The sequence below is a fragment of the Hyperolius riggenbachi genome, chromosome 1 (genome assembly GCF_040937935.1).
Source record: "Hyperolius riggenbachi isolate aHypRig1 chromosome 1, aHypRig1.pri, whole genome shotgun sequence".
Classification (NCBI taxonomy): Eukaryota; Metazoa; Chordata; class Amphibia; order Anura; family Hyperoliidae; genus Hyperolius; species Hyperolius riggenbachi.
Genome location: NC_090646.1, coordinates 520,217,861 through 520,238,401, shown reverse-complemented (window position 1 = coordinate 520,238,401; position 20,541 = coordinate 520,217,861). Strand labels below are relative to the sequence as shown.

Genomic DNA, 20,541 nt, shown 5'->3' with positions numbered 1-20,541 from the left:
ATGTAGAGCTATAGTATTCATCTTATAATAGTTTTTTCAAAAGCTTTGAAGGAATCTACTTAAAATAACCATCCAAGGTACATAAGCCCATCGGTTATCCACCCTTAGCTGTCAGCTAATTCAGGATACTTACTGTGTTGTTCCAAATTAGAGATTCTGTGTTCAAACCTGTAATGTGGTGCGTTTCCACGCCTTCCTTCTGTTCCTTGCATGTCATGGGATGGGAAGGAAGAGCTAGTTTAAATGGACTCCACTCCCATATCCGTGTGTTACTAGATTTATAGACATCAATTCAGTATAGCAAGGGTAAGGTTTTGTGAAGCTGAACCTGCTCCTTTTTTAAGATTCACTACGCAATATTTTTAAAAGATTGAATTACCTCCATGGCGTTATGATTTCCGGATTTTAGTGTTTGAAAGCAGTGCAATGTTTTCACACACTTTGACCTTCAAAATCATACCGCTATATAAGCCTTTCTCAATCTTTTTACCCCGGGGGAACCCTGCAAATACTTCTTGGATCTCAAGGAACCCCTGCATTTAATTTGCAGGTGGCATGGTCTTTAAAAGCTGGTGTGGCCATTTGTCCTATTGTAGTGCCCTTTATTATGTCTCTTTATGCTAATGCTTTTTTTTATTAATGTGTTCATTACTATTCTGACCACCAATTATAGTGTACCCCATGTCATAGTGTGCCCTCTATCATACTGCCCTCAACACCCACGATGGGGAAGAATGCCATGGAACCCCTGCAAAGTACCCAAGGAACACTGGTTGAGAAACCCTGCGCTAGATAGATCTGCAGCAGCCCTGCACATGACATACCTCCCATGGAGCCAGCTCAGTGTTACCGCTCTGAGCTGCGGATTTCCAGCCTGAGCCTGACTCGGGATTACCGCTAAGGTGATTAATATAAGAATCTAATGAAAATCTATGAAACAAATTGCTCTAGATTTTTTTTCTTTCAAAGGTAAGCCTAAGCATTAGGGAGATTTTGGTGTAATAAAAATAAAATTGATCAGACCGCTTAGTGTTACCAATGTTGAATTAAGAATTAAGAGTCCTTTAACCACTTGAGGGCAGCTGTGTTAAACCACCCCCCCCCCCCCCCCCCCTAGTGACCAGGCCATTTTTTACTAATTGGGCCACTGCAGCTTTAAAGGGACACTGTAGGGGGGTCGGGGGAAAATGAGTTAAATCCCAGGGGCTTCTAATGGTCCCCCACAGATATCCTGTGCCCGCGCAGCCACGCACCGATGCTCCGGCCCCGCCTTCGGTTTACTTCTGGAATTTCAGATTTTAAAGTCTGAAAACCACTGCGCCTGCATTGCCGTACCCTCGCTACCACTGATGTCACCAGCAGCGCACAGCGCAGGCACAGAGCATACTGGGCCTGTGCAGTACGCTGCTGGTGACATCAGTGGGAGCGAGGACACGGCAACACAGGCGCAGTGGTTTTCAGACTTTAAAGTCTGAAATTCCAGAAGTTAACCGAAGGCGGGGCCGGAGCATCGGTAAGTGGCTGCGCGGGCACAGGATGTCTGTGGGGGAACCATTAGAAGCCCCTGGTAACTTTAACTCATTTTCCCCTGACCCCCTACAGTGTTCCTTTAAGGCCTACCTTTTATATTCTTTCCCCCCCCCCCCCGCCAGCCAATCATCATGATTGGCTGTCATAGGCTTCAGCCTAATTGACAGCCAATCACTTCCTGGACTACAGAGGGGGCAGCCGTGTGACACTGCTGTCCCCTGTACGGCGCTGCCTTAGATCGCAGCGCTGTACAGGTATAACAGTCTCCGAGTGGCGAGCAGGAATATGTTTTCGGCTCCCAGGTGAATAGGCTTGAATTTGTCCAGCCCTGTGTTAGTGCTTTTCCTTGACCATGACCCCGGTTATAGACTAGGTGAAGGGCATATCGCTGAGGCTACTCTTCTTCCAGAAGTCAGATATAGCTTAAGTTGCATGGTGACTGGCAACCTACAGCTGAAATTCCTATTCGGGACAGTTGACCTGTAAATCAACTTGCTTACTCTTTTGCGGATCCTGAAGTTACATGGAAATGGTGCTTGTTTTATTGCTGTGTGCTGTTTGTGACTACAGGGCACTGATATTTAACTGTGGTCTTTGTGGAACTGTCACTTTTCCAAACACTTGAAGCCCTTCTATTTTTGAAGCATTACTGAGAGTACACTTTGCACATATACTTTGCTGCTGTCATTAGATTACTTTCATTTTGCATAGAAAGGAGTGCTACCGGGAAGCTGATATCCTTGTCCTCCAGATAACTGCATCCTGGCACACTGCTGGATGGACTAATGTTTAACCTACCACCTGGCTGCTCTCATTTGTGTTACTTGCATCCTTAGAAAGTCATCTGAAGGTTATTTCTGTCATTGCAGTTTAACCTTGCCAATCGACTAATACAGTGTGCCCTACATACCTGCCAGTGATGACCTATTTTCTTCCAAGAGAAAATTCTCACCTTCATTTTTCCCAGGCTGAAAAACTACAAAGCATGTCCAGCATGAAATAGACAAGTATGCAAGATAGCGGAATTGTTTGCAGAATTCCACCTTTTTACTTAAAAAAAAAAAAAAAAAAAACACCATCAAAGCTTTTAGTGTATTTAAACCTGAAGAACAATTCTTCTGTGAGCGTAAAAGCACTCTTGAAGTGGGCTGTGCTGTTTCATGGCATGCTGAGGCAGAAAAACAAGTCATACAGTTCTTAAGTTCTAATTTGTTCCTTTTTCTAGTCTGCTAGCCTCAGGATATGGTGCTGGCTGCTCTTGTAATTGTTAGTTGCAGTGTGCGGTTTGCTGTGTTGGGGTTTTTAACTCTCTAGATGAGTAATCCAAGCAGTCGAACTCCTTTCTATATCATGTACGCTGTTTATGTACTATGGTAAATAGATGGACCTATAGATTATACTTAAAACCACAATCCAGTCAAAAAAATGTTTTTCTAGAGCCGTGTAGACGCACAGTTGCAGGGCTGGTTTTATGTCTGTGTAGAGGCCCCTTGACTAGCTGGTGCCAGATAAATCCCTTTTAAAATAGCTGGCAATATGCTGAAGCACTGGCTGCTTCCTCCACTGACTGACTCCACCCCCCAGTGGCGTAGCTAGGGTATTTGACACCCAAGGCGGAAAATTTACCCCACCCCCCCACAGAAAAAAGTGCGCCCACCCCCCCACAGAAAAAAGTGCGCCGTGGCAAAAAGTGGGTGTGGCCATGACATCACATAGGCGGAGCCAACTGTAATGTAACTGTGTAACACTAAGGCAGTGGGCTAATATAGGTAGCCGGAATAGTTGCCCCCAGCATAGGTTAGATAGGTAGGTGCCCCCAGTATAGGTTAGCTAGGTAAGTGCCTCCAATATAGGTAGCCAGTATAGTTGCCACCAGTATAGGCTGGCTTGGTAGGTATGTGCCCTCAATACAGGTTAAATAAGTAGGTGCCCCCAGTATAAGTTAGATGGGTAGGTACCCCAGTATAGGTTAGATGGGTAGGTACCCCAGTATAGGTTAGATAGTTAGCTGCCGCCCAGTATAGGTTAGATAGGTAGCTGCCCCCCAGTATAGCTTAGATAGTTAGCTGCCCCCCAGTATAGGTGAGATAGGTAGCTGCCCCCCAGTATAGGTGAGATAGGTAGCTTGCCTCCCAGTATAGGTGAGATAGGTAGCTTGCCTCCCAGTATAGGTGAGATAGGTAGCTTGCCTCCCAGTATAGGTGAGATAGGTAGCTTGCCCCCCAGTATAGGTGAGATAGGTAGCTGCCCCCCAGTATAGGTTAGGTAGCTGCCCCCCCAGTATAGGGTAGGTGCCCTCACCCACCCCCATACTGGAGGGGGGAGTCAGCCGTGGGGAGGGCAGCCCGACCTCTCCCTCCCTTCCTCTCCCCAGACCGCCCTCCGTTCTCCCCCCACCGACTGCAGAGTTAGCGCAGGGAAGCGCTGTAAATAGTCAGTAACTCACCTCCCTGGTTCCAATCGCTGCTCACTTGCCGCCGGTCTCCTCCTCTGCATAGACGCTTATACACACGCTGCTTCCTGCTAAACAGGAAGCAGCGTGTGTAGAGGGCATCATTGCAGAGGAGGAGACCGGCGGCAAGTGAGCAGCGATTGGAACCAGGGAGGTGAGTTACTATTTACAGTGCTTCCCTGCGCTAACTCTGCAGTCGGAGTGGGGAGCACGGAGAGCGGCCCGGGGAGAGGGAGGGCTGCCTTCCCTGCGGCTGACTCCCATCCCCCCCCCCCTCTATTACAGTGCCCCTCCTACATTATAGCACCCCACCCTCCCTCAGCGCTCAGGGCGGCTATCCGGGCAGATATCACCACTTCCCTGCCAATCTCGCACCGCACCTGGTGCAGGTCGCACAGCCTGACCCCCCCCCCCCCCCGCACCCCTCACAACGCTAGTGCTTCCCCCTTCCAATCTGCACAGTGGAAATGATGCACTTCAGGCATCGGGAACATCCCCAAATGGGTACTCGGTTTGGGAGAGGGGTGATCCAGAGGCTTCCCACATGCTCCTCCACTGGGCCATTCCAGTGCTGTCCCCTCGGGAACACGCAGTAGCATGTACCCGCTTTGGTGTAAAAAGCTGTGCCTGATCAGGTTCGAGCTACTGCACAGTTGTGGATGGCTCACACCTTCGCAGTAACTATTTCCGCCGAAGCCCGAGCAGGTGTGTACTACTGCACTGGCCCAGTGTGGCCTCTCAGGGGTCCCTACTCTCGAACGCCTTGGTGGAGGAGGGAAGTATATCTCTTTCACCAATTCTCACAGGTTTGTATTAAAAAATAGAACATTAGAGCACTAAGTTGTTAGATCTGTACCTGGAGATGATCCCTATCAAGGCACAATTGTCTTCCTATATCTGTGTAGGCATTTAGTTGCAGAGCTTTTTTTTTGTCTTTAGTCTACTTTGATCAGGTCAAATCGCTATCAATTAAAATATAAATTTTAACTATTTACCAGTTAAAATAACATTTTAAAGTACTGTATACATGACCCGCGGCAAAGCTACCTAAGGTAAGCACAGAGGTATGTTCATGCTGGAACTACATGCCTTTGTGCGTTCCTCTGGTCAGGTATCCTTTTTAAAACGGTTTTATTTTAAACCGTGCAATTTGCCTGGCTGTCCTGCTTGATCCTGACTCTCAATAGACCCTGAAAACCATGCAGATAAGAGTTTGTCGCAAGTCTGACCAGTTTAGCAGCATGATGGTGTAGACACTACAGCAGCCAAATAGATCAGCAGGACTGCCAGGTAACTGGTATTGATATCTTTCCACCTCCATGTTCATTTTAAAGCCCAACTAAAGTCTGCCAGAAAGATTTTTGCCTGTCCCCTCCCTCTTTCCTGGCTAGTGAGCTGTATGCCTCCTGTTTACTTGTATTTTTATGCATTCATATTCTATTACAAGTGGATGGAAGCCATAACTTGTGACTCTAAGAAAGAAATGCTGTAAAAATTTGCCATGGATGCTTGCGTTAATGTCAAATATTTTTAACCACAATTATGGATTTATTTCTTTTTTTATACTTTTAAATGAGATTATCCACTTCCTCACACAAGACACATTTTGCAGCATGCTATAGATATGTAAATAGTTTGCCGTGGTGCGTCCATGCTTTTTTGTACAAGTTAAATTTGCTGTCTATTAACAAAGCCGATTATGCAACACGCTAAAGATTTCATTTCATGATTTATATAATGCCAAGAATGCTTTCCCATGTGCTGGGGCAAGCCCAGTGCTGGAAATCCATTCCTGTAAGCACATACTCCATTTAATCTGCAGTAACCTCTTATTATCCTCTCAGTGGGAATAAAGGTCAGATATTAGGTTGGTTGGTTTATCTACAGAGCATATACCATGAACATGAAGTGGGTAATCTATAAATATTTCCCTATATCCAGGCTGGCAGTTACTTTGTATATCGTCATTTGCCTTACAGATTCTGAGCACATTAGTGTTTCTTCTGGAGTGTGAAAGCAAATAGCATTGTGATACTTTTTATTTATTTAGCTGTCTGGAAGGTAAGTGTGCAGAGGATAAGATCGCAGCTTGCAGGTTTGGGAGGGAACTGCCCATTATAAGCATCTTTATGTGCCCAATAACCATGACCTGTTTTATGTCCCTGCTACGGCCTAACATTACACTTTTCATTCTGTTTATATCGTGATTGGATGTATGAGATGCAGTGTGTGAGTTTTTGTTGTTCAGCCTGTCAGAGTGGAGCTTCTCAGGCCTCTCCTGCAGGGCATGTTTTGTAGATTTCTTCGCCAGAACAATAAACTGGTCAGCTGGATTGCTCTGTGTTCCTATGTGGGCATGCAGAAGTATGCAGTGCCTGTGAGGCCTGAAAACAGGTTTGTGTGTGTTGGAATGCAATCCCGTTTTCTATGACGTACTCTGTTGAAATTTTGGTTGGATTGGAAAAAGTGTCATTCTAAAGTGCCTTGTTTGTGCTAGAGATCAGTATTGCAATCTGGTGAGGCTTTTTGACATGTTGGTGCAGGTTGGTAGCGTTAATCACATATGGTATAAAGCAGGAGTGTCAACCTCAAATACAAAGTGGGATGAAATTGTACACTGGGACCTAGTCGTGGGCCAACCTCAATGTCTACCGGCCACCTTTCTTCCTTTATAAAGTTCCCAGGTGTCTAATGGCCCCCCTGCAAACCCTTACGGTTCTCTGGTGTCTAACTCCCCCTCCTATCCAGTTCCCTGGTGTCTAGAGGCCCCCACCCTCCCCCATACAGTTCCTTGGTGTCTAGTGCTTTCTTCCTCTCTCCCCAATAGGGCTTCTATGGTGTTCTATGGCTTTACCTCCAATATAGCGTCCCTGGTGGTCTTGAGTAGGCCAAACATAATGCAAAGTGGGCAAACCTCTTGAGGGCCAAATTGGCTTGGGGGCCGGAATTTAAATGGGCACTATGGCGAAAAATTGCAAAATGTAAAATCTGTGCAAACATAGACAAATAAGTGTTTTTTTCAGAGTAAAATGAGCTATAAAATACTTTTCTCCTATGTTGCTGTCACTTACAGTAGGTAGTAGAAATCTGACAGAAGCAACAGATTTTGGACTAGCCCATCTCTTCATAGGGGATTCTAAGCAAGGCTTTTATTCTTTACTAGTGACCTTTTAAAAACTGGCTAGGTCTGTCTCCATGCGCCTGCCGTGCACGTCCACCCCTTCCTCTGCCTCAGTGTCTCTGCGTCCCTCCCTGCACTTGCGCAGTGCTACAAAACACACACTCGGGGATATGGGACGCAGAGACACTTCGGTTTTATTATAGAGGATAAAGATATTCCCTAAAGGATTTAAACAATGATGCTGGCCAGCTTCCCTGCTCACTACACAGTTTTTTGGCAGTTGAACAGAGCAACTGCTAAAAATAAATAAATCCCAGAGAATCCCCCATGAAGAGATTGACAGAAGCAACAACTTTTGGACTAGTCTGATTTCTACTACCCACTGTAAGTGACAGCAACATAGGAGAAAAGTAATTTATGGCTCATTTTACTCTGGAAAAACGTACTTCTTATTTGTTTGTTTGCACAAACAAATTGTTTGGTTTTTTTTTGGTACACACGATGCAATTTTACCATCAGATCTGTAATTTTCAACATGTCCAATCTACTTTCAATCGATAAAGATGTCGGGTTTGAGATCAATACGGCAGAAAATTGATCCCTTTATTGGTTGAAAGAAGGTCGGACAGGTTGGAAATGATCAGTTGTGTTTAGGACATGCTCAGAAGTCCTAGAAAATCACCCCGACACAGGCTGACTTTTCAAAGCTTCCATCAAAATAATGTTGATGCGGAGGGTTTGCCTTGTATATGTGTTGTGGACATTTTATTTAGATGAACAGACAGTTGCATAGGTTGACCTCTGCTTTTGGGCAGCATCTGATTAATCTTTCTAGACTGAGTGTCACAGAAGGCAGCTTGCAGATTACTTGGTTCATAGGCAGGTCAAAGTAAAATCTAATTCTCAATCTGAAAAGGCCTTCATGAAGGACATACACAAGCAATAGACGACATTGGTCCACTGTATTTTTTTTTTATTTTTTTTTTTAAGATAGCATGCGTAAAGTGTTAATTGGGCAACATTTGGTATATCTATTTGTAGGTAGCTGGTTGCTAAAACACTTTAGAAGTAAGGTAAATGATGCATTTATGAATATATTAGTGACACTGAAGTGAAAAAAACTTAAGAGTACTACACATGCAAAGCATTACATCATAATAAATAGAAGCAAAGAAAATAGTCTCATATTTAAATTTTTAGAGATCTACCTTTTTTAGTAACTGCATAATTCTGCCATATCTGCAATTCGAAAACAAGCTAATGACTTTCAACTTACCTGCAGTAAAAATTGTATCTAAATCTGTTTGTTTGATGTATATGTGCTCCAGAAAAGCTCAGAGAGGCTCTTTTACATAGATAACCAAAGTTTCTAAACTCGTCCTGTGCTGGAAACAATATTACTCATCTGTGATACTAATGTTCTATTTCTTAGCTGTACTACACATACAAGTCATTATATCATAAGTTTATTTTCACGTCAGATTCCCTTTAACCAGTATATTATCCAGCCACTCTCATAATGCTAATTTATTACAGAAAAATCCGCTAAATATTTTTGAGTTTCCTACATGCAAACCATATGAGAACTTATCTGGATCCCTCCCTTCCGGGCTACATCTGTGGGTAATGATGGGATAGGGGATGAGCTTGGATGACTTATTCTCTCCAGCAAGTAGTATCTTATATTGATGCAGGAAGACAGTTTTGCAAGCCCAACTCCACTGGTATTTAAAAAAAAAAAAAAAAAAATACAAAAATGTTTGTGCAGTGCACAATATCTTGTTCATTGCTAATTGTGTTACACTCAATATGCTTTAAAGGAATACTTAAGTCAAAATCAAAAAATGCCTTTTACTCACCTGGGGCATCCCTCAGCCCCCTGAAGCTGTATGGTGCCCTCGCAGCCTCGATCCGATCCTCCTGTCCCCGCCGGCGGCTACCTCCGGGTTCGGCGACAGCGTAACATATACGCTATAGCAGCATAGAGGGTGATATAGTGGCTGGGAACGCGGAGAATCACTCACGTTCCCAGCCTGTCGGTGGCTGTCGCTGAACCCGGAAGTAGCCACCGGCGGGGACAGGACAATCGGAGCGGGGCTGTGAGGGCACCATACAGCTTCAGGGGGCTGAGGGATGCCCAAGGTGAGTAAAAGTCATTTTTTGATTTTGACTTAAGTATTCCTTTAAAGCGGACCCAAACCGAACAGTTTTTTTTAATTTTTTTTATTTTTTTTTTAATTCAAAATATTTAGTTGCACCGCTTTGAGACATACAAAGATAAACACTCCTTCAAGCCTATGAGCATTTCAGTGCATGCTTTTCACCCTTCTCTTTTCATTACTGGGGTTATACAGGTGGCAGCTATTAGCAATTCCTCCTTTACTGGACACCATCTACTCCACCAGTCTGACGGATTCTGTCTGGCAATATGAAAGGAAGGGAGGGGTTCCTCCAATAAATGTAACCTATTTTATATTTGTCATCATGCAGCTGAAAAAAGGCTGTTATTTATTATTATAATTTAGAAAATAGATTTTATTTCTGAAATCTTGTATTTTTAAATTTGGGTCCATTTTAAATGTGAGCATGAACTAGTGTTTGTATCAGGTTCTGCTCTCGCTTTCAGTAGAGTTAGTGGTTTCATTATCAGCTGCCCATTTGGACGCAGCGGTTGGGCTCTTAATCCTGTTGCATTTGATTTTGTACATGTTCAAATATTCGTGCTGTACCATGGTATAATGTAACTGACATGCACAGCTGTGTGGTCATGTGCTCTGACTTCAGCATGTGAGGTTTAGGCAGGTGATTATTACTGATGAATAGCAATATTTGTGAAGTGCTTTTTCTCCTGTCAGACTCAAAGCACTTGAGTTCTGCATCCATTAGGGTGCGCCCAATAGAATAGTCTTGCCTAAGGATTCCTTACTGAAAATATACTGTTCGTAGCCAGGATTCAAACCCTGGTCCCTTGAAATGGCCGAGGATGCCAGTCTATTCTATCTCCTCCAAATGTGAAACGGATTGGCTAGTGATCAATTCCTTATATTATTAAATAGATTTGGTAAGAGTGTGCGTTCATTTGTTCGATTGTTGTGCACCAGAAGAAAATATTTTTTGTGATGGAACAGTGTCTCCTATGTCTTGTGGGGCTTTGTAATGGAGCAAGTTTCTTATATCTGTGCTATATACTAGTTTGTATTTGATATAAAATGTTCTCATATGGCATAAAGTAGCATTTTCCACTTTTCTTCCTTCCTAGGTGTGGCAGATGGAGTAGGTGGATGGAGAGACTATGGAGTTGACCCTTCTCAGTTTTCAGAGACTCTCATGCGGACGTGTGAACGGTTGGTTAAAGAAGGACGGTTTATGCCAACCAGCCCTGTTGGGATCCTAACCTCAAGTTATTGTGAGTTACTCCAGAACAAAGTACCCTTATTAGGTAAGTAGAAACTACCCTTCAGCTCAAACCACTTCGTCTTTCTATGCTCATATTAACCCTTTACAATCCAATTTTGTGATCACCCACACCCCTGCTATATATGTGTGTGGGGGGGGGGGGGGAGGGGGCTAGCACAGGTGATTGCTGGGATCTGGACTAGATTGTTTTTAATATTTTTGTCAAATTTTGTGTGTATCTTTTATGCAATGGATGGTCTTTAACCACTTGAGGACCCACCCTTTACCCCCCCTTAAGGACCAGCGCTGGTTTGATTGATCTGTGCTGGGTGGGCTCTGCAGCCCCCAGCACAGATCAGGGTGCAGGCAGGGAGATCAGATTGCCCCCCTTTTTTCCCCCCTATGGGGATGATGTGCTGGGGGGGTCTGATCTCTCCTGCCTGCTGTGGGTGGCGGGGGGGGGGCACCTCAAAGCCCCCCTCCGCAGCGAAATCCTCCCCCTCCCTCTCCTACCTGGCCCCCCCTGGTAAGCCGGGCTGCACAGGACGCTATCCGTCCTGTGCAGCCAGTGACAGGCTGTCTCCTGTCACATGGCGGCGATCCCCGGCCGCTGATTGGCCGGGGATCGCCGATCTGCCTTACGGCGCTGCTGCGCAGCAGCGCCGTACAAATGTAAACAAAGCGGATTATTTCCGCTTGTGTTTACATCTAGCCTGCGAGCCGCCATCGGCGGCCCGCAGGCTATTCACTGAGCCCCCCGCCGTGATTTGACAGGAAGCAGCCGCTCGTACGAGCGGCTGCTTCCTGATTAATTAGGCTGCAGCTGGCGACGCAGTACTGCGTCGCTGGTCCTGCAGCTGCCACTTTGCCGACGCACGTTATGAGTGTGCTGTCGGCAAGTGGTTAAACTGGATCTGTAGTAAGGGACTGATCTGTGAAAAACTCATTAGATATCATCACTAGTTATCCAGCATTATTTCAGTCTTTTTTTATAACTTTTCATGATATAATGCTGGGCATACACAGCTCGATTTTGCCGCTCAATTCCCTAGGCGATTCTACTATCTTCCGCTCGGTTTTTTTTCCCATTGCGTAATCGAGCGGCGAAACTATTGGACGTGTTGGAAATGATCAAGCCATCTAAATGGCGCAGAATCGAGACGTGTATTCCCAGAATAAGAAACGAGAGCCTTGTGTGCTGCGCTAATCATCTGATTATGCCTGTGGAATGGTATTAAAAAAATGCATGCTGGGAAATGTACTTTTTGCAGAAGCTGATATTCTTGATTATGTAAATGCCTATATTGGTCAGATGGATTCCATTTAGATGGAAGGCTGCGCATACCTGGAAGCTTATTAATTCATGGTTGGAAATTAAAATAGAGCATAGTGGCAAACTGAATCTAGTTTATGGAGCACACAGTGAAATAGATCTGCTGGACACATGCAGGTCTTGTGATTGGGAATATGATGTTCTTATTCTAAATGAAAAGGTCAGACAGGAGCAGAATGTTCTTCTGGAGATCGCAACACCATTTTACTGCTTTCCAAGTATAGAAGCTCATATTAATAACCCAGAACACATTATGGGAGAGCTCAGGAAGCTGCTGCTGCTGCTAATAACCCAAGAGCCAACATAACTGTTACTGAAAGTATACTGCAACAGTTGCCAAAATGATGTGCAGACATGTCTTTTACCATTTTTTCATTCTAGGAATGTTTATTAAACTACTATAGTTGGATAAGCCTGCTAACCTCATGAAGCATCTGCAGACTTCTTTTTTTTTTTTTTTTTTTTGGTGTTTTCTACTGTGCAGAGGTTTGTTTTGGAGTGATGGCGCCCTGAGCAGCATGGCATCTCCTTTGTTATTACACAAAACAGTTCCTGTGATGAAATGCTCACAGCGTGTTATTAGGCAGCACATTTCAGGTCGACCTTAATCCTGGGTTACCCAATAGTTTTTCCTCTGCATATTCCTCTAGTTTGAACAGCTGGGTAAATGGAGCTCACTGCAGTGATTTAGCATCTGGATGTAGAGGATACCCAGTCTTCTGAGATGTTAGAATGGGCAAATCAACTTGCAGCAAATGTATCCCGCCAAAGCTGAAAAGCTGCCAGTAATGCATAACTAGAAATCACTGGACCCCATGCGAAACTTTACACCACACACACACACCCCACACACACACCCCACACACACACCCCACACACACACCCCACACACACACCCCACACACACACCCCACACACACACCCCCCACACACACCCCACACACACCCCCCACACACACCCCCCACACACACCCCCCACACACACACACACCCCCCACACACACCCCCCACACACACCCCCCACACACACCCCCCCCACACACACACACACCCCACACACACACACACCCCACACACACACACACACCCACACACACACACACACACCTCCCCACACACACACCCCCCACACACACACACACCCCACACACACACACACCCCACACACACACACACACCCACACACACACACACACACCTCCCCACACACACACCTCCCCACACACACACCTCCCCACACACACACCTCCCCACACACACACCTCCCCACACACACACTCCCCACACACACACTCCCCACACACACACACTCCCCACACACACACACACCCCACACACACACACACCCCACACACACACACACACCCCACACACACACACACACCCCACACACACACACACCCCACACACACACACACCCCCCCCCCCCCCCCCCACAGGGCCACCTGCTGCTTCTGGGCCCCCCTGCGGCTGCATCCGTTGCAGTCTCTATTGTTACGCCCCCGGATGTAATGCATAATGTATTTTATTTTTTTTTATGGCAGCTTTCTATTGCCCCAGTGTCCATCTTTCCAGTGCTGCCTAAAGTGTATTCTAGTTACCTCAGCTTTGCAGGACCTCCTGCAATGTGTTTATTAGCTACAGGCAGCTCCTAGTGACCACACACTTATCATTCCTATCATCATCATCCCTTACATGAATTTGTCTTCATGTACCTCCAGCAAATACAGTCTAAATTACAGCCTCTGAAATGTCATCCGCATTAAATTGGCTTCCTGCAGCATCAGTCACACCTCCAAATGAATTGCCCCAACAACAATTATTTCCTACAGCATCACTTTCCTGAATTATTGCAGTGTTGTACACTATTACCAGATTATACCTCTGCATCATTTGTTAGCATCATACCGCTCAACACACACCCTTACCTTCATCCACTAACACAAACACCCGTCCTCAGCACACCATAGGGTACTGTCAATCACCTGCCTTCACTCCCCTGTCACGAATAGCTTACAGTAGCAGCTGGGGAGGAGGACACGTGCACATTTCTGCAACTGCACCTCCTGGTGGGCTGGTCGGAGAATTCCAGACCTGGACTGACTTGGGTTATCAGTGACCCTACCTAACCAAAATGCTGCCACTATACAGTAATTTGTGCCTCTACCTCCTCTGTGCAAATCTAGCTTCATTATAGCCTAATTTGTCCTGTCCCCAAAACAAGAATTCTATTATTGAAGATTATCTGATTTGGGCAGTTACATATTATGTCATAGGCTCTCATAATGGCTTTTCTTGGAAAGTTCGTACTTCTAGAGGGAAACTGATACAGGATGAAGAGTTCTATTTCTGGCATACAGACGGCTCTTGGAGTTCCAGCTTGAAACGTTTAGATCATTTTCCTTTTTGGCATGGTAGTATATAACTGATTATAAAATGAGTGCTTGTAACGTGAAGGTTGTTACTTCAGCCACATGTTGCTATATACATGGGCATGCATAGGTTAAAGATATTGCCTGCTAATGAAGTTACACTCTTCCAAGAATTCTGCAGGGCCAATAATTACCTTTGAAAAGTGCAATGCAAGCAGAATCTGTGGTTGCGGAATTACTGTGAATTGCGTTCTTGAGCCCAAAAGCATACTGAAGTAATCTGGACTCCCTAAAAAGAAGTCCACTATTTAACATTCCATACTTTAAGACCTATTTGGTTTTTGTGTTTTAAATACCGTTTCATTTTATATTCAATATTGTCCGAACTGGTCCTAATTATTGCCTAGTGACCTTTCGATCACCTTTCACAACGTTGCATACAGTGACCAGCTTTTGATTCATGTGTGCTTGGAAGACCCAGGACAGTGCTCAGGTTTAATAAACTGTACCTTCTCTTGCATAGTAAAAGCCTGGCAGCCTCAGTCTCCCTCATTCTCCATGCATGGCAAAAAAAAAAAAACAGATGTTCACTTTTAGTGAACTTTAAGACGTATATTCGGTGCAACTGACTAGATTAACAACTTCATCATCTGTTAAAGTACGTCTAGATCAGCTGTGTGTGCTGGAGGAATGAAAAAGGGACAGAAAGACACCGGGAGCCCAATCTGGTGTAGTATCTCACGAATGGTTTCTTTCGTTAAGAAAAGATCGCATATACTCATAGTCATTTTAAAGTGCTACAATAAATTTTAGTTTTACATCAAACCGTATGGAAGTGACTACTTATTAAGGTAGGATCATTCCATATCTTTGAATTAATAACTGATTAATACTGGTACTTCCACTATTAGAGTGTAGATTGATATCAACCTTTGCCCATTAATTGGTCTGTATTTTACACATAAATGTATCCATTTGAGTTGGAAGCCTGATCAAAAGTACCTCCAAGGGCGCCTCCTACCCTCCCGTGTCTAGATCAGCTGAGACTGCATGTAAATCTCTGGCTTACATTTACACTGAGTCTCTCAATGAGCACAGGCCGACACAGGGCTGTGGAGTCGGAGTTGTGGGGTCGGAGTCGGAGCAATTTTGGGTGCCTTAAGTCGAAAAAATGCTCCAACTCCTAATGAATTTGTAACTGTAATTAAAATAGAACATATGATAAATTGTTCTATTTCTCACATAATAGTCATTATAAATAATTTATATGTACAGTATATATACAGTAATAGCTGTGCTTAGTCCACAAAAATGAAATAAACCAATCAAAATTAGTTACTTGTGCTGCTTCAATAAAGTCAGATATACATATCTGATTGTGACTGTATATATGAGTACACAGGAATCTTTTTTATATATATATATATATATATATATATACTAAATATCTGTGCTGTAAGAATAAAGCCTGATGTGTAGTCGTGTCACTAATAGAGATGGTCAATGAGATGGAAATAATTCTGCGTTGATGCTGATTTATGCAAATGTATGCACTCTATTTGCTCATGAAATCAAATAATTTGATATGTTAAAATTTGTTTGACTACAAATTAAATGGTACCTGAGATGGATGAAGTTTTTTATACATACCTGGGGCTTCCTCCAGCCTCCTTCAGGCCAATCGGTCCCTTGCTGTCCTCCGCCACCTGGATCTTCTGCTATGAGTCCCGGTAATTCAGCCAGTCAGCGCAGTCCGGCCACGTGCTGCTCCCACAGCCAGGAGCATTCTGCACCTGCGCAAAAGTGCTGCGTAGTGTGTGCATGCAAACTACGCCAGACTGGAACTTTTTTTTTTTCTGGGCAGGAGAGGTCGCAGCATAAGAGTGTGGCAGATTGGTGGGGAGGGGGGAAATCCCCCCCCCCCCCTCACCTCGGGCTCTCCTCTCAGCGCTCCCTTCCTGCAATTATTGGTGGCGGCGGCACGCTGAATACCTATTGCCTCCTTCTCGCCAGAGCTCTTCCGTTCTCTAAGAGCTTCATGCACCTTCCTGTGAAAACAGGAAGTTGCTCTTAGAGAACGGAAGAGCTCAGGCGAGAAGGAGGTAATGTATTCAGCCTGCTGCCACTGCCACCAATGATTGATTGCAGGAGGGGAGAGCTGAGAGGAGAGCCCACCGATCTGCCACACTCTCCTCTTATGCTGCGACCCCTCCTGCCCCCAAAAAGTCTGAGTGGGCCCTAGGGGGGGGGTGGTGGATTTTTTTTTTTTTTTGTGTGCAGGGGGCCCGTGGATTTTCTAGGTACACCCCTGATCCAATGCAACCCTATGGGCCATTGATCTGATGCTGACAGCAGATCATCCTAGATCGATTGAAATTGGCCACAAATTGATCTGCCGTTCGATCGAAAGCTGAAATCGACCATTGTATGGGCACCTTTAGGGTTAGTGCTAGATGATGGGTGGATGGGTGGCAGGTTAGTGTTAGGCATAAGTAGGGGAGAGGGCTAGTGTGAGAAGTTTGGTAAAATGATTACTGAAAGTGACAGTGACTTAAAGAGGAACTCCAGTGAAAATAATGTAATAAAAAAAGTGCTTCATTTTTACAATAATTATGTATACATGATTTAGTCAGTGTTTGCTCATTGTAAAATCTTTCCTCTCCCAGATTCACATTCTGACATGTATTACATGGTGACATTGTTACTGTGGGCAGATTAAGGAGCTGTTGCTAGCTGGTCTGGCTTTAACAGACAGCTGTAAGCAGCTATTTCCTGTCTGAACATTGTTACATTGTGGCAGTTTGCCAGGAGTACCGTACGGTACCAGAGCCTCTTGTGGGAGGGGTTTCAGCACAAAATCAGTCATACAGCGCCCCCTGATGGTCTGTTTGTGAAAATCATTATTTTTCTCATGTAAAAGTGGGTATCAGCTACTGATTGGGATAAAGTTCAATTCTTGGTCGGAGTTTCTCTTTAAGAAAAAGGTAATTTATGGGGTGCTTTACTCAAACAAATGTATATTTTATACACATGCCTGCAAATGTATTCAAAATCTTACACTTTTTGTATTAGTGGTTCTTCAACAGCATTCCTGTGTTTTTGTTTTGTAAACCTGAACGGTCTGGGGGCCAGCAGCCTAACCCCTCCCCTTAAAGGAGTCATCCGTAAAAAAAAAAAAGCCCCCCCCCCCCCCCCCCAATTCTACTTACCCGGGACTTCCTCCAACCCCTTGCAGCTGACATGTCCAAAGCAGCAGCTGCACGCTCAGTCATTGGCCCAGGGTCACCGTCGATGCAGAGGACAACATCGAGGTCGTGTCTGCGTGAGCACCACTGTCAATCAAGCCCATGTTGTCCGCAGAACTACTGCGCCTGCGTAGTACACCGCAGACAGTGTGGACTTAATTGACAGCGGTGCAGGCGCATCGGCAGGGACCCCGGGCCAACGACTAAGCGTGCAACTGCTGCATGGGACATGTCAGCTGCAAGGGGCTGCAGGAAGCCCCGGGTAAGTAGAGGGGGGGGGGGAGGTTTGACGACTCCTTTAAGAACCAGAGCATTTTTAAATGGGGGATGTGTTTAGATAGGAAGGCAGTGGTGTTCCCCATATAGCCAGAAGCCATTATTCATCTCCCAAGCTCCAGCGATGAGCAGGGATGCCAGGCAGAGCAGAGGGGAGCGAGGATCGCCGGGGGGACGTCAGGAAGGTGAGTCCCGGTCCTCTTCTTCCCCTCCTACTGCCGCTGCTTAAGTTGATCACTACGATCGGCTGGCGATCGTAGTGATCACGTGATTAGGAACCAATCGCCATGGCTTCTGATCAGTGAGGGGAGATATCTGTCATATGACCGCTTAACCACTTGCCGACCGCACGCTTATACCGTGCGTCGGCAATGTGGCAGCTGCAGGACCAGCGACGCAGTATTGCGTCGCCAGCTGCAGGCTGATTAATCAGGAAGCAGCCGCTCGCGCGAGTGGCTGCTTCCTGTCAAATCACGGCGGGGGGCTCCGTGAATAGCCTGCGGGCCGCCAATGGCGGCTCGCAGGCTAAATGTAAACACAAGCGGAAATAATCCGCTTTGTTTACATTGTACGGCGCTGCTGCGCAGCAGCGCCGTAAGGCAGATCGGCGATCCCCGGCCAATCAGCGGCCGGGGATCGCCGCCATGTGACAGGGGACGTCCTGTCACAGGCTGCACAGGACGGGGGGACAGGTAGGAGAGGGAGGGGGGTGAATGTCGCCGCGGAGGGGGGCTTTGAGGTGCCCCCCCGCCAGCCACACGCAGGCAGGAGAGATCGGACCCCCCCAGCACATCATCCCCCTAGTGGGGAAAAAAGGGGGGTGATCTGATCTCTCTGCCTGCACCCTGATCTGTGCTGGGGGCTGTAGAGCCCACCCAGCACAGATCACATATTTCAATGCTGGTCCTTAAGGGGGGGTAAAGGGTGGGTCCTCAAGTGGTTAATCTCCCCTCTTGGGTGCGTGCCATCGCGACTGGAGCAGAAAAAGCATGTGGCATAAATCCTGCGCCGCATCAGGCTTAGGCAGCCACAAGTGAGGCGGGGGATTTTCTATGCGGGGTCCCCAGGAGGTTAAGTAGCATGATAAAAATCATAAAGCAGAAAGATACCTTAAAAATTGTGCCAGCATTGTAATTTGTTTGTTGTGGTAAACGGGATAAATGTCCAAATACAGTTACATTTTCAACCACACTATAATTTTATTTTCTTGTGATAAATTGTAGCAAAGGTGCTACTGAATCTTTAGAAACCTACTGTAGTTGTAATGTAAGAATTGCTCTGGCATGTAGTGTACACAGTCTCTAGATGTGATATGATTGTCATTTTTTTCCTATATTAAAGGAAGCAGCACTGCTTGTCTAGTGGTTCTCGATAGAAGAAGTCATCGATTACACACAGCAAACTTAGGCGACTCTGGGTTCCTAGTAGTACGAGCAGGAGAAGTTGTACATCGGTCAGATGAACAGCAGCACTATTTCAACACTCCATTCCAGTTGTCCATAGCACCCCCTGAAGCTGAAGGAGTAGTTCTTAGTGACAGGTTAGTATTCTGTATGCAGTATCTACATTTCTTTGACTAAGTCATGGGTTTTCTGTGTGTTATCAGTATATTTTTTCCCCCGTTATTCTTAAGCTTTATATTGTAGTTATGTGTTCTGCAGTAATTTACAGAAGTGCCATTAGAAAGTAGCACTGGTAGAACATTTTTAATCTGTGTCAGATCCAGAAAATCACTGAATTAGTTTAAAATGCACTGCCATGCTGTCTGCCCACCTCTTCATTTCAGCCCAGTGACCAGCTAGAGAAGCCTTTTTGGTGCAGTTGAAGTGCCAGACAGCCTGCATTTCCACAGACCAAAAAATGCTAGGAAGGGCAACAAACTCTTCTTCTGTGTAACAAACCTTGCGATGAGGTCACTTAACACTGCAGATTGATCATTTTTAATTCTAGCTAGCCCATCTAAACCCAACATTGTGTAAGTCAAATTTATATATGCCAGTAAAAGCCTTGTACTTAAAGAGAATCTGTATTGTTAAAATCGCACAAAAGTAAACATACCAGTGCGTTAGGGGACATCTCCTATTACCCTCTGTCACAATTTCGCCGCTCCCCGCCGCATTAAAAGTGGTTAAAACAGTTTTAAAAAGTTTGTTTATAAACAAACAAAATGGCCACCAAAACAGGAAGTAGGTTGATGTACAGTATGTCCACACATAGAAAATACATTCATACACAAGCAGGCTGTATACACTCTTCCTTTTGAATTTCAAGAGATCATTGTGTGTTTCTTTCCCCCTGCAGTTCTCATGCACTGAAGTTTCAGGCTGCTCTTTTCTTCCTGCAAACAGCTTTGCCCTTGTCTAATTCCTCAGTATGTGAAAGCCCAGCCAGCTCAGAGGACGATTTATCCAGCTTGTAAAAGAGCTTGTAAAAGATGAGAAGAGAGAAGCTGCCCTAATCCAAATAATACACAGGCAGTGTGCATAGAGGGGCCTGGAAGGCAGAACCACAACACTGAAGAACTTGGCAGCCTTCCAGACACAGGCCGACAAGTCTGACAGGGGAAAAATACATTGATTTATTACAGAGACTGTGATAGCAGAAAGTGCTGCAGTAAGCAAGAACACATTAGAATAGCTTTTAGAACTTGTAGGATGATAAAAAACAGGATGCAATTTTTGTTACGGAGTCTCTTTAAGCTAGGCTTTTTAGACAGACTGTTTGGATAAGAATCTAGCGTGTACGGGTTTTCTCCGAAGCTACAGCATGCCAGATATTTTAAAGTATATTTGAGCTAGGGGGAATATTAGACTATT

General features: G+C 45.2%; 1 protein-coding gene across 1 annotated transcript in view; it reads left to right on the top strand.

Annotated features, from left to right (window-relative positions):
- PPTC7 (protein phosphatase targeting COQ7) overlaps positions 1 to 20,541 on the top strand; it is a 45,166-nt gene that overhangs the window by 16,234 nt on the left and 8,391 nt on the right. The window contains exons 2-3 of the mRNA XM_068271623.1: positions 10,363 to 10,542; positions 19,067 to 19,265. Coding sequence (XP_068127724.1) covers positions 10,363 to 10,542; positions 19,067 to 19,265 — 379 coding nt within the window. The remainder of the gene's footprint in view (positions 1 to 10,362; positions 10,543 to 19,066; positions 19,266 to 20,541) is intronic.